Below are 16,845 nucleotides of genomic sequence, written 5' to 3'. Positions count from 1 at the left end.
TTGTTTTAGCAAATTCAATTCTAGTCTAGTCTAGTCTATTCCATTCCATTCTATTCTAAATAGGCTCCACACCCAATGTGGGGCTTGAACTCACAACACTGAGATTGAGTCGCATGCTCTACCAACTGAGCCAACCTGGTTCCCCCGAAACATGTTTTTAAACTCTTTCATTTCCTTTTCATTCTCTCATTCCATCTCTTCCACATAAAGCCTAGTAAGTGCTTAAAAACATGTAAAATAAAAATGATATTTCATGTTGAAATGTCTAAGAAGCTAAACTCAGAGCAATCATCAGCTCTCAATTTAGCTTTTTAAATACAAAATTAACATGAGCACAATAAGCTCTTGTTTTTTCTTATGATTCAGGAAGTAATTCAAATAGCCAGGGTCCCTTCAGATTTTTTTTTTAAGTTTTATTTATTTATTTTGAGAGCAGCCGAACAAGCGAGTAGGGGGAGGGGCACAGAGAGGAAGAGACAAGAATCCCAAGCAGGCTCTGCTCTGTGCTGTCAGCACAGAGCCCAACACGGGGTTCCAACTCACAAACTGTGAGATCATGACCTGGCCAAGATCAAGAGCTGGACGTTTAACTGACAGAGCCACCCAGGTACCCCACCTTCAGATTTTTTTTAAAAAAACATATTTGTTAGGCTTTTAATTTCCGTATAAAAAGAAAACAGGCAAGAATAAAGAATGTGACCTCCTAGAAAATCCATGACTAAAACAAAAAGCAGTATGAAATATAGTTTAATGATATATGCTAAAGAGCACTTCACCTGACATAAAGTGGGTATTACATAAATAGCCTTTTCCTTTACAAATTTTTGCTCAACCTTGCTCAAATTTTGCTGGGAAATATTTCATTGCCAAGTCAGTATTTTTCAAAATTTAGTTTTTCCTCAAGCACAATAATAGCATTTATACACAATTTAAATTTATTCTGTTTTTTTTTTTTTTTTATTGTTCTGGCATCTGTTCTGTTTGTGCTCCCTGGATTCTTACTTCTGCTTCTCAAAGTATGCTTGTTTGTCTACAGAGTTAAAAGTGTCCTTGGGGCGCCTGGGTGGCGCAGTCGGTTAAGCATCCGACTTCAGCCAGGTCACGATCTCGCCGTCCGTGAGTTCGAGCCCCGCGTCGGGCTCTGGGCTGATGGCTCAGAGCCTGGAGCCTGTTTCCGATTCTGTGTCTCCCTCTCTCTCTGCCCCTCCCCCGTTCATGCTCTGTCTCTCTCTGTCCCAAAAATAAATAAACGTTGAAAAAAAAAAATTTTTTTTTAAAAAAAAAGTGTCCTATCCGAGCTTTCTGCTACCCCACTAATGCTATGACAAAGATAAAATACAGACACGCCCAGACTAATAACCCAAATCTAGTCAGGATCCATAGAAAGGAATATTTATATCTTTTACAGATTACTTAGGCTTTATTCTTGATACCCTCATATTTTAGGAGTAGGGAGAATTTATGTTGCAAACTGCAAAAAAAATGTCAAATGTCTGACCATTTGTTTTAAACAGTTTGTGAACATATTACTAAGGCTATAGGAAGAATTATGTTGTCACAATCAGAAAAAAAGGAAACTTGTGAGTTTTCCAAAACATTTTACAGCACTTAAAAAAAAATCCAGTATCTTTTTACATTATATACAAATCACATATTAGATAAAAACAATTTTTGATTTATTATGTACCCAAATAATTAAACACAACGGCACAAAAAATAACTTACATGTTTTTATTTTTAATTTAGTTACTTGAGTGTTACTAATATATAGAATTTTAAAGCAGGAAAGGGCCGAAACATTATCACATCTAAAATTCAAGGTTTTGGGGCGCCTGGGTGGCGCAGTCGGTTAAGCGTCCGACTTCAGCCAGGTCACCATCTCGCGGTCCGTGAGTTCGAGCCCCGCGTCAGGCTCTGGGCTGATGGCTCAGAGCCTGGAGCCTGTTTCTGATTCTGTGTCTCCCTCTCTCTCTGCCCCTCCCCCGTTCATGCTCTGTCTCTCTCTGTCCCAAAAATAAATAAAAAACATTAAAAAAAAAATTAAAAAAAAAATAAAATAAAATTCAAGGTTTTACTAAGAGAACCGAGGCTCATAAGAAATCTCTAGATAACCCACGTTAACTTAGAAGAGAACTCCACTCAGTCTCTGAATGATCACAATACTCCTTTCTCTACCTAGTTTATGACTGTTTCAATATATTTATTATCCTTCCTATAAAATCACAAGTTTCTTTACTAAGTGATGTTCCACTCAAATGTAAAGTTGGTGGATTTAAACCATCAAATCTATGAAAGGCAATAAAGTTAGCAAGGTGGTGAGAAGACCAGAAAATAAAGACACCTGCCTATAATTTGGAAAATAAGATATAAAGCAGGAAATGGCTCAAAAATATATACACACAACAAGAAAAAAAACATGATTCAATATAACAATATACACATACTTCCTACCAAAAAGATCAACTGTATTATATCGGAGTTCTCAGATATTCTTTCAACTTATTTTTTTTAAATACCACTATGAAGCAGTATTTCAGAAAATTTATAGAAATTCTATTAAGAAATAGGAATAGTAGTTGGGGTACCTGGGTGGCTCGGTTGAGCATCCAACTCTTGGTTTCAGCTCAGGTCATGATCTCACGGTTCATCAGTTTGAGCCCCACAACAGGCTCTGCATAGCCTGCTCAGGATTCTTCTCTCCCTCTCTCTCTCTACCCCTACCCTGCTCACACTCTCTCTCTCTCAAAATAAATAAATAAACTTTAAAAACAAAAAAGGAATAGTGGAATGATCCCTTATGCTTCTCTTTAATGACAGTTGTAACAAAACGCATAAATTTAAAAATATTAGTTCAAATTAGAATCTCACTGTGAGCTATACTAAAAATAACTACTAAATAATCTTGCAGTGAGTTTTTCTCAGGCCATACTAATACTCTTGGATAAGTCCAAGAGATAATTATTTTTCCTAAATTTTCATCTATACCAATATAGGACTATAATAATATTTCAGTAATTACATAAAACCCAAACTTGAACAATATAAAATATACATTTTATTAAAGTCACATAAGTCACATAAGCAAAATTCCTAATGAAACTGCAATACATTGGTAATGTACAAGCCTAAAACACAAGACAAATGAAGCCAGGGATGGTAGGATACAACATGTCATTTCCTAGTATCAAAGAAGAATAAGGAAAGGGAATAACAAAGACAGTCCCTGGCACATCACATGCTTTCACACGAACATGAGGCCTGACAAAAAACATATCTTCCACAAGTATTTTAAAAATCCTGCATCCCACAATATAATAAATCTGCCTACCACTTACCGATTAGAAACAACTGCTTAAAAGGATGAGATATTTTAGGCTACACAATATTTAAGCTGAAAATAGATTTCTAATATCTTAGCGTACTTTATTATCCATCAAATTCAAGATGCAGGGGCACCTGGGTGGCTCAGTTGGTTGAGCATCTCTTCATTTTGGCTCAGGTCAAATGGGATCAAGCCCCACGTTGGGCTCCACACTGAGTATGGAGCCTGCTTAAGATTTTCTCTCTCCCCTTTGTCTGTCTCCCTGCTTGCACTATTTCTCTCTCTAAAATAAAATTTTTTAAAAGTACTTTCAATATTTAAAAAAATTAAGTACACATAAGCAGCTGATACTTATTTTACTTTACTTTTTCTGATTAAACTCTTAACATAAATATTAGTTACATATCTCCCTGTCAGCATTTTATGCTTGTAAATGTTGTACTCCCTTCATAATGTTTCATTCATTCATTCACTCATTCAGTATAACTTAAATGACCAACACCTATAGAAAAAAGGTGAATATAACTCAGGCTTTGCCCTTCAAGTTTGCAGGAACAAAGGACATATGGATGTAAACAAAGTTATAATAAAATGTAATAAATGCTGTAATTGATATACTTATTGATAAGCGAGCTTAGAGGAAGAAGCAATGCTCTGGGTACATATCACTCAGGCATCCCATTTATCAGAATTTATCCAAGTAAAGCAATTTCTGAAATTGAGAAAACTGATTCCTAATTTCTAAGCAAAGCTAAGAGGTATCTTTTACCCTAGCATCTATTATCAAAATATTTTAATACTCTAATCAATATTACAGAAGTATGTTTCAAAATACTTACATTTCCTTAACAATCTTTCCTATAGCACTGTCCACATGCTCACATGACTTTTTATTTTATTTGTACTTTAGCGAGAGAGAGAGTGTGTGTGTGTGAGTGGGGGAGAGGGGCAGAGGGAAAGAGAGAAAAAGAATCTCAAGCAGGCTCCATGCTCAGTCAACATGAAGCCCGGCATGGTGCTCAATCTTAGGACCACAAGATCATGACCTGAGCCGAAATCAAGAGTCAGACCCTCAACCAAACCACACAGGCTTTGCCAGTCACCCAGCCACCTTCAAAATTTTGCTTTTTTTTTTTTTGTTTAAAGTAGGCTCCATGCCCAGCATAGAGCCCAATGCAGGGCTTGAACTCATGACCCTGAAATGATCAAGACCTGAGTTGAGGGTCGCCTGGGTGGCTTAGTTAAGTAAGCATCTGACTTTGGCACAGATCACGATCTCACAGTTTGTGGGTTCGAGCCCAACATCAGGTTCTGTGACAACAGCACAGGGCTTGGTTGGGATTCTCTCTCTCTCTGCCCCTCCCTGACTCGTGCTTTCTCTTTCAAGTAAATAAATAAACTTAAAAAAAAAAGAAAGTGGGAATGCAAGCTGGTGAAGCCACTCTGGAAAACAGTATGGAGGTTCGTCAAAAAACTAACAACAGAACTACCCTACGACCCAGCAATTGCACTATTAGGCATTTATCCACAGGATATAGGTGTGCTATTTCAAAAGGACACATGCACCCCCATGTTTACAGCAGCCCTATCGACAATAGCCAAAGTATGGAAAGAGTCCAAATGTCCACTGATGGATGAATGGATAAAGAAGCAGTGGTGTGTGTGTGTGTGTGTGTATGTATGTGTGTGTGTATATATATATATATATATATATATACACACACACAATGGAGTATTACTCAGCAATCAAAAAGAATGAAATCTTGCCATTTGCAACTATGTGGATGGAACTGGAGGGTATTATGCTAAGTGAAATTAGTCAGTCAGAGAAAGACAAAAATCATATGACTTCACTCATATGAGGACTTTGAGACAAAACAGATGAACATAAGGGAAGGGAAACAAAAATAATATAAAAACAGGGAGGAGGACAAAACAGAAAAGACTCATAAATATGGAGAACAAACTGAGGGTTGCTAGAGGGGGTGTGGGAGGGGGGATGGGCTAAATGGGCAAGGGGCACTAAGGAATCTACTCCTGAAATTATTGCACTATATGCTAACTAATTTAGATGTAAATTTTAAAAAATAAAACAAGTTAAAAACAAAAAAAGAAAGGAAGAAAGAAAGAAAGAAAGAAAGAAAGGAAGGAAGGAAGGAAGAACGAACGAACCTGAGCTAAGATTAAGAGTCGGATACTTAAATGACTGAGCCACCCAGGCATTCCATATTTTCAAACAACTTCAAACTTTATTTCAAGAGCACTAGTTTTTCATGGAATTCTTTTTTTTTAAGTTTATTTATTTATTTTGAGAGAGAGCATGCACATGCAAGCAGGAGACGGGCAGACAGAGAGGGACAGAGAGAATCCCAAGCAGGCTCTGCACTGTCAGTGCAGAGCTCAACACAGGGCTTGAAACCACAAACCATGAGATCGTAACTCGAGCCAAAGTCAAGAGTCAGAGGCTTAAATGACTGAGGCACCCAGGTGTGCCATTCACGGAATTCCTAAGAATGGACTTCAGGCTTAAAAAATCTCAACATTTCTTCATTTAACGTTAATATCTGTAAATCTGGTATGTGATACACCCTTTCTGATTTAGGAAACTTGGAAGCCAGGTTGAAAAAAGTTTGCTCATGCACTTAAGCATAAAACAAACAGCACAAAGAATGACTTTAATACACACACACACACACACACACACACACACACACACACACACACAGACTGTGCTAGTACTCAGAGATGCAAGTCATCTAAGCAGAACCCTTTTCTGGCATTTTCCTCTTTTCTAAGTTAACTACACAGTATTTATTATATTCTGTAATTTTTAAATCACAGCAATGTGATTCTACGGGATTAAACTGAACCATATAATCAGAAGAAACAAACTCTACTTGATTATGTTTTAAAAGATGGAAAAATAGATAACAGGTCTAGCCACAATGCACAAGAGCAGCACACATTTTACAGACTGGACTACTAGGTATAGCCCAAAGTCACCCCAAAACCATATTCAAAACAAAACTGGGTCTTCTAATCAACACACTATTTTATCATAATCACTTCTCATTTGTATTATAAATTGTTATTAACCAAATAACCCATAATTTGTGTATCAATACAAGTCCTGTTTAAGGGGGTCGTAGAGTACCAAAACTAACTTTTTGTATATGGTGGAGGGGGAGAGACTTAGCAGGAAATCTATAACTATACCACCCAGGTCATTTCATAGACCTTTGCAAGGAAAGAGAGAAATAAAACGATCAGATCATCACATTTTTAACTAATGTATGTTACAACATAATTAAAATGACCACATTTTAGGGCACAAATTGAGACAGCATCAACATACAAGTATGATAATTGAAAGAGTAAAATACAATACCTCAATTTGGATCTACTCTAGAAAAAGTAGTGTATATATATATATATATATATATATATATATATATGGTTGATTAAACAGATTTCTGTTAAAAGTACTTAAGATGACCACTTATACACAGCATGAGATCTCCTGGCTGCAGGCCCTTTGTTGAGAGCTTCAGGTCTCATTTGTATCATTTGAATATCTATAGTATTTTATCTATAAGGCACCATATCACATTTTCCTCCTATGAAATGACTTGCACACATCTTACAGCCCCTGTTAGATCTATGTTTGATTTGTGTTTCTACCACCCACAGCCTAAACTAGGTAACTTTTAACTAGCAGTCAATAAATAAGTTTATGGATGACTAAACAGCATGCACTCACATGCTCGCTCTCTCTCACACATGCATAAACACAACAAAAAAGGAGGAGTGGGGGAGAGCTAGGAATTTAGCTTTGCCACAAGCTCAACATGAATTATGTCATAGATCAAATAAAAATCTAATGATGTAATAGAAATGTGGTATCCAAACCAAAAGCAGCTAGAATCTCGACTTTTCCTTTCGGTAGTTACACTGTATTTGGAATATAATATTAAATTTATTTTGGGGTGGTCACTAAAAACTTAGGAAGGCTGAAAGATTGCTATTATTTCACGATACTGATAAAGAATGGGTAATTAAAAAATATCTGAAGTTAAGGGTCATAAAAATTTACATAAATTGCTGTCAGTAATATTCTTACCTTAAAAAAAAGACCCTAAATGTATCTTCTTACCTCCTTCAAATCAAAGCAAGAGATTTTATAACTTAAAAGTACTTTTTTCGGGGCGCCTGGGTGGCGCAGTTGGTTAAGCGTCCGACTTCAGCCAGGTCATGATCTCGCGGTCTGCGAGTTCGAGCCCCACGTCAGGCTCTGGGCTGATGGCTCAGAGCCTGGAGCCTGTTTCCGATTCTGTGTCTCCCTCTCTCTCTGCCCCTCCCCCGTTCATGCTCTGTCTCTCTCTGTCCCAAAAATAAATAAACTTTGAAAAAAAAAATTTTTTTTAAAAAAGTACTTTTTTCTACAATGATCATTACATTTTAATATGGAAAATAAGTTAATTTAATATTTATTTACATGTGCAAAACACTTTAAGTTACATAGTATTTATTATATGATTAGTAATTAATAATTTTATATCTGTTTAAAAATAATTATTCATCCATTAGTATCTTTCTTAAGCATCTGTACATCTGATCACACTTTTAATTTTTTTTTAACATTTATTTATTTTTGAGACAGAGAGAGACAGAGCGTGAACGTGGGAGGATCAGAGGACGAGGGAGACACAGAATCCCAAACAGGCTCCAGGCTCTGAGCTGTCAGCACAGAGCCCGAAGCGGGGCTTGAACTCACAAGCGGTGAGATCAGGACCTGAGCCAAAGTCGGACGCTTAACCGACCAAGCCACCCAGGTGCCCCAAGCATCTGTACATCTGTACTTAAGCATAAGTACAAAAAATAAACATTACTAAACAGTAGCCAGGATGCCTCCCTGTGAGGAACAAAAAAGTTACAGAAAAATAAACAAATATACTCATAAAAAGGAAGACAGAACAAATCAAATACCAGGGGTACAGATGAGCAATTTAAAAGTTCTGAGGAAGGTGTAGGTAAATTTTTAAAGAAGTAGAACTTGAACTGTACATTAAAAGATGATCAAGATTTAAGATAAATGACTCAGAAAACAAACTGCTCGTGGTATATTCAGCAACCAGATGATCATTCTGGGTGAAAAAGACACATATTGGGAAACGGAACAAAGTTTACAAAAACAGACTAGAATTAATTTACAGAGAATCGTGAAAGCCAAGTTAAGAAATGTGGCTTACAATCATTAATTGAGGACTTTAGAAAAATAAGCTGACATGAAAAAGTAAGCATTTAAGGAACAGTCATCTTGTAGCAGTCCATAGGATAGCTTTAATGATAAATGGAAAGGAAGCTGGGAAACCTATTAGGAGGTGAACAATAAATCAGGGTTGTATCAATAGGAAAAACACAAAAGGAACAGATTTACCAATTACAGCAAGCAAGACAAAGTCTAATAGAGAATATTCCAAGATTTTGTATCTATGTCCCCTTAAACAACAGAAAGAAAAAAGTACAAGGTCTGAGTCAGTCAGGTGTGGCTCAAATCTATGCTGTGTAACTTTAAATTTTTTTTTTTAATTTTTTTTTTTTAACGTTTATTTATTTTTTTTGGGACAGAGAGAGACAGAGCATGAACGGGGGAGGGGCAGAGAGAGAGGGAGACACAGAATCGGAAACAGGCTCCAGGCTCTGAGCCATCAGCCCAGAGCCCGACACGGGGCTCGAACTCACGGACCACGAGATCGTGACCTGGCTGAAGTCGGACGCTTAACCGACTGCGCCACCCAGGCGCCCCTAAATTTTTTTTTTTTAACGTTCATTCATTTTTAAGAGACAGAGAGAGACAGACTGTGAGTGGGGGAGAGGTAGATAGAGAGGGAGACACAAAATCTGAAGCAGGCTCCAGGCTCTGAGCTGTCAGCACAGAGCCCAACATGGGGCTCGAACTCACGAACAGCGAGATCATGACCTGAGCTGATGCGACGCTCAACTGACTGAGACACTCAGGCGCCCCTATGCTGTGTAACTTTAAAGAAATAATTTAACTTCTCTGAGCCTTAGTTTCCTCAGATATAAATAGATATTTACTTTGGGTTTTGAGAAGATTAAAAAAGAAAATGCATATAAAGCATATATGCACCTGGGACACTCCAGGCACTAAACAAATGTGATTTCTGCCTTTCTCCTCTGGCTCCCTGTTCTTTATCCCTTAACAATTCTGTCTGAGAAATGAGCAGTACAGTAGGTGATCTGTCTACAAACTGTCATTTTAGAGTTAATAAAATTGAGTTAATGAGAAATTAAATGTATCAATGACATAAAACCAGCTACCTTCACTGTTGGCACCAGAAGACAGATCTATTGACCCATAAAATACATAAAAAGTAGTGGGAAATCAAGACTCTTCTTTAAAGATATATCCTCTACTAAATATACAACAGAAGATTGGCTTCAAAATTTAAAAACATTTAAATTTGACTGTTGCCTTAATATAAAAAGGGCAATCCATTTTACAAGAAAACATTTTTTTTTTAGTATATATACCAAATTCTAGACTAGAATAAGGACCTTTCCATTAGAGAAGGAAAATTAATGATATAAATTTCTTCTTCTAACCAGACTAAATATAAGAAAACTTCAGACACAGCAATAAGTTTACTCACCTTCCATGGGCATGGAAATTTAGACGTAAAAACTGGTCCTCGTGTGAAATTGCTCTTTTGGCACGCTGGTGTTTTTGGTGTAATGAATCCACATCATAAGATAATCCTTCATAATGTCTAATGTATTTATTTAAAGGATTTCCATATTGACCTATAAAAAATAAACAGTTTGAATTAGTATCATAATGAAGGTCCATTCTAGTCCTAATATGATTCCATGATTATTCAAATATCTATAAATATGTATGAAACAACTGTCTCACTAATGTTAGTACTTTATTTTCACATACATTTTTCTAAAAATTTATTGTAATGGGAATTTCAACCATACACAAAAGTTTGAAAGTTAGCCACAAGTTTGTCTTTGATGTCTTTTATCAGGTTAGGTTAAGTTTTTTATTAATACTTTGTAGATAAAAACTATCAGGGATAGATGCTGACCTGTCATCTGCTCTTTCTACACCTAGTAAGTTGATTCCATGGATTTTTTTAGCTTATTAACGTGACAAAGTTGACTGATTTTTAAAAATTTTTTTTAATGTTTATTTATTTTTGAGGATAGAGTGTGAGTGGGGGAGGGGCAGAGAGAGAGGGAGACACAGAATCTGAAGCAGGTGCCAGGCTCTGAGCTCTCATCACAGAGTCCAGTGCAGGGCTCGAACTCAAGAACCGTGAGACCATGACCTGAACCGAAGTCGGACCCTTAGCAGAATGAGCCATTCAGGTGCCCCCCAAATTGACTGATTTTCTAATATTAAACCAACCTGCATTACTGAAAATAAACCCCACTTGGTTACAATATACTATGTTTTACAATATTGTGGGATTTGACTTGCTAATATAACTTTGTTTAGAATCTTTGTTATCTGTGTTCATGAGAGACACTGGTCTGAAGTTTTCTATTTTTTGTACTATCTTTGCCAAGTTTTGATATCAGAGTAAAAGAGGAGTTGGAAAATATTACCTCTTTTTCAACTTTGTGGACACATTCATATAGCACTGGTATTTGTACCTCTTTAAATGTTTGGCAGAATTCAGCAGTAAAGCCATCCTGGCCTAGACTTCTCTTTGTGAAAAGGTTATTAACTATAATTTCAATTTCATATATAAAGAGCTATTCACATTATCTACTTCTTAAATGAGTTTTGCAAGAATTTGTCCATTTCACCTAAGATGTTTAAGTTATGGAAATAAAATTGTCCAAAATTCCCTTACTATGTTTTTACATCTTTTTGAATCTGTAGTGATATTACCTCTCTCATTCCTGATATTGGTAATCTATATCTTGTCTCTCTCATTCCTGATGAGGATAGCTAGAGATTTATTGATTTTATTTATATTAAAAAAAAAACTTTTATTTCCTTTGATTTTCCCTAATTATCTTTGCTTTCTATTTATTGATTTTCCCTTTGGTCTTCACTATTTACTTAATGCTTACTTTGAGTTTAACTACTCTTCTTTTTTGTTGCATAAAGTAATGCCACTGATTTAAGACTTTGCTTCTTCTCTAATCCAGATGTTTAGTACTATAAATGTACCCTTAATACAGCTTTAGCAGCATCCCACAGATTCTGTTATGCTGTTACCATTTTATTCTATTCAGTATACTTTCTAATTTCCATTTTGATCCATGTACTATTTATAAGTCTGTTACTTATTTTCGAATACTAAGGATTTTCTCAATTATCTTTTTGCTATTGACTTCTAATACACCCCACTACAGCCAGAAAACATGCTTTGTATATCAATACTTTTAAATACAGTTATTTTATGACCCAGAATATGATATTTACAATATTTCATGTGCACTTGAAAAGAATGTGTATTCTGCTGTTAATGGTGAGTGTTCCAGAAATGTCAATCTCTGCTCTTCTTGAGTATTCTATAAATTTCAACCAGGTCAAACTGGTTGATGGGATTGTTCAAGTCTTTTATATCCTTACTGATTTTTCTACCTACCTGTTCTATTATCAAGAGAGGGTTACTGAAATCTGTCTGTGATTGTGATCTTCTGTTTTTCCCCTGCAACTGTTTGCTTTGTTGATTTTTGAAGCTCTGTTATTACATGCATAAATGTTCATGATTATCATGCCTTTTGGATCAATTCATCCTTTATCATTAACAAATGATCTTCAGGGCACCTGGGTGGCTCAGTCGGTTAAGCGTCCGACTTCAGCTCAGATCATATCTCACGGTTTGTGAGTTTGAGCCCTGCATCCGGCTCTATGCTGACAGCTCAGAGCCTGGAGTCTGTTTCAAATTCTGTGTCTCCCTCTCTCTCTGCCCCTCCCCCTGCTCATGCTCTGTCTCTCTGTCTCTCTCAAAAACAAATAAACATTAAAAACTAAAAAACAAAAACAAATGATCTTCTTTATTCTTTGCAATAGTCTATGTCCTAAAATCCACTTTGATATTAAAATGGCCACTATCTTTTTTTTTTTTTTTTGGACTAGCATAGTGTATCTTTTTCCATCCTTTACTTTTAACCTATCTGTATCTTGATATTTAAAGTGAAGTTGTCATAAGCAGCATATAATTGGGTCTTGCTTTTTTTAAGTGATCTCTATGCCCAACATAGGGCTTGAACTCACAACCCTGAAACCAAGAGTTACATGTTCTACCAAGTGAGCCGGCCAGGCGCCCCTTGGGTCTTGCTTTTTATCCAATCTGATAATCTCTGCCTTTTAATTAGGATGTCTAGATCATTTACATTTAAAATAGTTACTAATGGGGCACCTGGGTGGCTCACCTGGTTAAGCACTGACTTCAGCTCAGGTCATGACCTCACCGTTCTTGAGTTCAAGGCCCATGTCAGGCTCTGTGCTGACAGCTCAGAAACAGAAGCCTGCTTCTGATTCTGTGCCTCCTTCTCTGCCCCTTTCCCACTCGTACTCTGTACCTCTCTCTCAAATATAAATAAAAACATTAAATTTTTTAAAAATAAAAGTTACTGGGGTGCCTGGGTGGCGCAGTCGGTTAAGCGTCCGACTTCAGCCAGGTCACGATCTCACGGTCCGTGAGTTCGAGCCCCGCGTCGGGCTCTGGGCTGATGGCTCGGAGCCTGGAGCCTGTTTCCGATTCTGTGTCTCCCTCTCTCTCTGCCCCTCCCCCGTTCATGCTCTGTCTCTCTCTGTCCCAAAAATAAATAAAAAACGTTGAAAAAAAAATTTTTTTTAATAAAAAAATAAGTTACTAATATGGGTAGATTTAAGTCTATCAATGTTATTTCTATTTGACTCATCTGCACTTTGTTCCTTTTTCTTTCTTTTGTACTATTTTTTATGATTTCATTATCTCTTCATTGGCTTATTAGCAAAACTCTTTGGCTATTTCAGTAGTTGCTTTAAGGTTTATAGTACACCTCATTAACTTATCCCTGCCTACCTTCAAGTGATATTATAACATGTCAGGTGTAAGAACCTAACATTAATATACTGCCATTTCTCTCCTTCTGGCCTTTAGGTTACTGTCATTGTATATTTTACTTATATATATATTATAAACCCCACAATATATTGTTGTTGTTTGGGTTGAAATAATTATTTTATTAAATTTTTGGAAACAGTGAGAGACAGAGTGCTAGCAGGGGAAGGGGAGATAAAGAGGAAGACACAAAATATGAAACAGGCTCCAGGCTCCAAGCTGTCAGCACAGAGTCCAACAGGGAGCTCAAACCCATCAACCATGAGATCATGACCTGAGCCAAAGTCAGATGCTTAAATGACTGTGCCATTCAAGTGTCCTGAAATAATTATCTTTTAAGGAGGTTTAAATAAAAAGAAAAAAAATCTCCTTTAATCATCATTTTCAGGGTTCTTTATTCCTTTATGTGAATCCATATTTCCATCTAGTATCATTTTCCTTCTGGATGACTTCCTCTAATATTTATTCTGCTGGTGAAAAACTCTTCCAGCTTTTGTATGTCTGAAGTCTTTATTTTGTCTTCATTTTTGAAAGATATTTCCATGAAGCATAGAATTATAGGCTGACAGGTTCATATACTTTTCTTTAAATACTTTTAAGATGTTGCTCCACCATCTTTTCAATTGTATTCCTTCTGACAAGAAATCTGTCATCCTCATCTTCGCCTCTGAATATAATGTGTCTTTACCCTCCCTAGTTTGTTTTTAAGATTCTCCTCTTTACCACTGGCTTTGAATAATTTGATTACCATGTGCTTTGGTTTCTCCATATTTCTTGAGCTTTGTAACAGTGAACTTCTTGGATCTGTGGCTGGACACTTTTTCAACCATTATTTCTTCCAGTTTTGTTGTTGTTGTGTTGTTGTTGAACTCTCTCCATCCTTCTCCAGAAGGATTCCAATTAAAAGTATATCAGGTCATTCAAACCCTTCCCACAGTCCACTAGTGGTTTTTCATATTCATTAAAAATTCTTTTATCTCTTTTTATTTTGAATTGTTTCTACTGCTATGTCTTCTAGTTCACTAATATTCTGCAATGTCTAATCTGCTGTTAATGTCATCCAGTGTACTTCCCATTGAAAACAGTATACTTTTCATCACTATAAGTTAGATTTGCGTTTAATATTTTCTGTCTCTACTTACATGAAATACAGTAATAACTCTTTTAATGCTCTTGTCTGTTAATTCTAACACCTGTGTCACTTCCAGGTTGGTTCCAATTGGTTGCTTATTCTTCTCACTATGGATTATTGTTTTCTTGCTTCAATGTATGCCTTATAATCTTTCACTAAATGGATCCCAGACATTACAAATTTCACTTTATTGGGTGGTAAGCAATTTTTGTATTTTTATAGATATTCTCAGGCTTTGTTGTAAGAGAAAGTACAGTTACTTGGAAACAGTTTGATCCTTTTGGGTCTTGCATTTTTAATTTGTTAGGTGGTTCTGGAGCAGTGCTCACTGTAGGGCTAATTATTCCCAACTAGTGAAGGAAGACTTTTCTGAGTAGTCTACCCCATTGTTCCACAAATTAAGAGTTTTCCCAGTCTGGCCAGTGAGAACAGGCACTATTTCCTGTCTTATGTGAACACAAGGCACTGTTTCTTTCCCTGGACTCAGACAGTTTCTTCACATGTATGCATTGATCAATACTCTGCCAAACACTAGGAGAACCCTTTGCAAATCTCAGGGATTCTCTCTCTATGCAGTGCTCTTCACTCTGATATTCTGTCTGTGAATTCTAGTTACTTTGGTCCTGCTTGAGTCTCAGTTTCATCTTCTCAACTCAGAGAGTTAGCTGGCCTCCACCTAGGTTTCCTCTCATATCACTGCAGATGGAAATTTTCTCAAGATAGAAAGTTGGAACAACCATACGTCTTGACTCATTTATTTCCCCTCTCTCAGGGATCACTGTCATTTACCATCTGGTGACCAGTCTTAAAAACTGTGGTTTCTCTGCTTTTTTTTTTTTTTCCTTGGTTTCCTTAGATTTTTCCAGGCAGGGGGATAAATCTGGTCCTGGTTTCTCCATCTTCACCATGAGTGAATCCTTAACAAACCAAAATGTCTTCCTAAAGAAAACTGCCCTCTTTTATAAAACAAAACACCAAGTATGTTTTCAAAAAGAAACTATAATGGTTTCTCTAATGTACTGCATGAAGCCTAAGTGTCCATCACTGAATTTTCTGTGCATACAAGTCTGTGACTGGTCATTGTACAGCTAAGGACACAAATTCTTATGTCAAATGATCTGGGTTTAAATGCTGGAGAATGGTTGCAAAACAAGGTAAATATATTTAATACTACTGAACTATATACTTAGAAATGGTTAAGGTAGTAAATTTTATGGCAAGCATTTTTTTTACTAGAATAAAAAAACTATTCGGTTTAAATCCCATTACCTTTATTTATTAGCTTGTTTCCCTGAGCAAATGCAAGACTCAGCTTCAGTGCCCCATCCTTAAAACCAGACAGAAGTAGGTGTGCCTGGGTGACTCAGTCGGTTAAGCATCCGACTTGACTCAGTTAATGATCTTGCAGTTTGTGAGTTCGACCCCTACGTCAGGCTCTGTGTTGACAGCTCAGAGTCTGGAGCCTGCTTCGGATTCTGTGTCTCCCTCTCTCTCTGCCTGTCACCTGCTCATGCTCTGTCTCTCAAAAATAAATAAACGTTAAAAAAGAATGTTTTTTTTTTTTTTAACTGGAAAGAAGTAGAATACCTCTCTCTCAAGGCTGTTTGGATTATGATATAAGCCATGGGTGGCAATTAGGAAAGTGCCTACAATACGCTAGGCACAGTAAATAATTCTCCTCCTCCTCCTCCTCCTTTTTCTTCTCGTTCTTCATCATCATCATCACCATCATCTCCTCCATCTCTCCCTCTACTTCCTCCTCCCACACTTGCCTTTGAGACCTACATACACTAATTGAGGCCATACTGAGGAATAAACACAGAACTGGATTTGCATCCTGACACTTCCTAGCAATGAATGCATGAGCTGGGTAATTTTTTAACTTTTTAAAAATCTTAGGTTTTTTATCTGTAAAATAGAGATAAGGGCTACCCTAAATGCATGTAAACTGCTTAGCACAAAGGCTGGCATTAAAGGATCACTTAATTTAAACTATTATTGAATCACTTCACTGTACTATTGAATGCACTGTTCTCAAGAGAAATGACAAGAATGGAATCCAAAACTAGAATCCAAAACTATCTTTGCAACTAACAAAGAAAACACAGTGAAGCTAGGGTATAAGAGATGATAAAGCCTACTAGTATGAAATGTTTAAAAATCAAGACTAAATAATGGAATCAAATATTATATTAAACATTTACCATATCCTTTTAAAAAATTTTAAGTTTATACTTAGGTTTAAAAAAATACCCCACACAAGAGAAAATATCAAGAAGAAATCAAGAATGAGA

General features: G+C 36.5%; 1 protein-coding gene across 2 annotated transcripts in view; it reads right to left on the bottom strand.

Moving 5' to 3' along the window:
• The window catches only part of ADAM10 (ADAM metallopeptidase domain 10), a 133,616-nt gene that overhangs the window by 89,562 nt on the left and 27,209 nt on the right, over positions 1-16,845 (bottom strand). For both annotated transcript variants that reach the window (XM_043555321.1, XM_043555322.1), the window contains exon 2: positions 9,997-10,147. In XM_043555321.1, the coding sequence (XP_043411256.1) occupies positions 9,997-10,147 (151 nt within the window). The remainder of the gene's footprint in view (positions 1-9,996; positions 10,148-16,845) is intronic.

Source organism: Prionailurus bengalensis, chromosome B3, assembly GCF_016509475.1.
Source record: "Prionailurus bengalensis isolate Pbe53 chromosome B3, Fcat_Pben_1.1_paternal_pri, whole genome shotgun sequence".
Classification (NCBI taxonomy): Eukaryota; Metazoa; Chordata; class Mammalia; order Carnivora; family Felidae; genus Prionailurus; species Prionailurus bengalensis.
The sequence above is the reverse complement of the archived record's forward strand: the minus strand, read 5'-3'. Positions and strand labels throughout refer to the sequence as shown.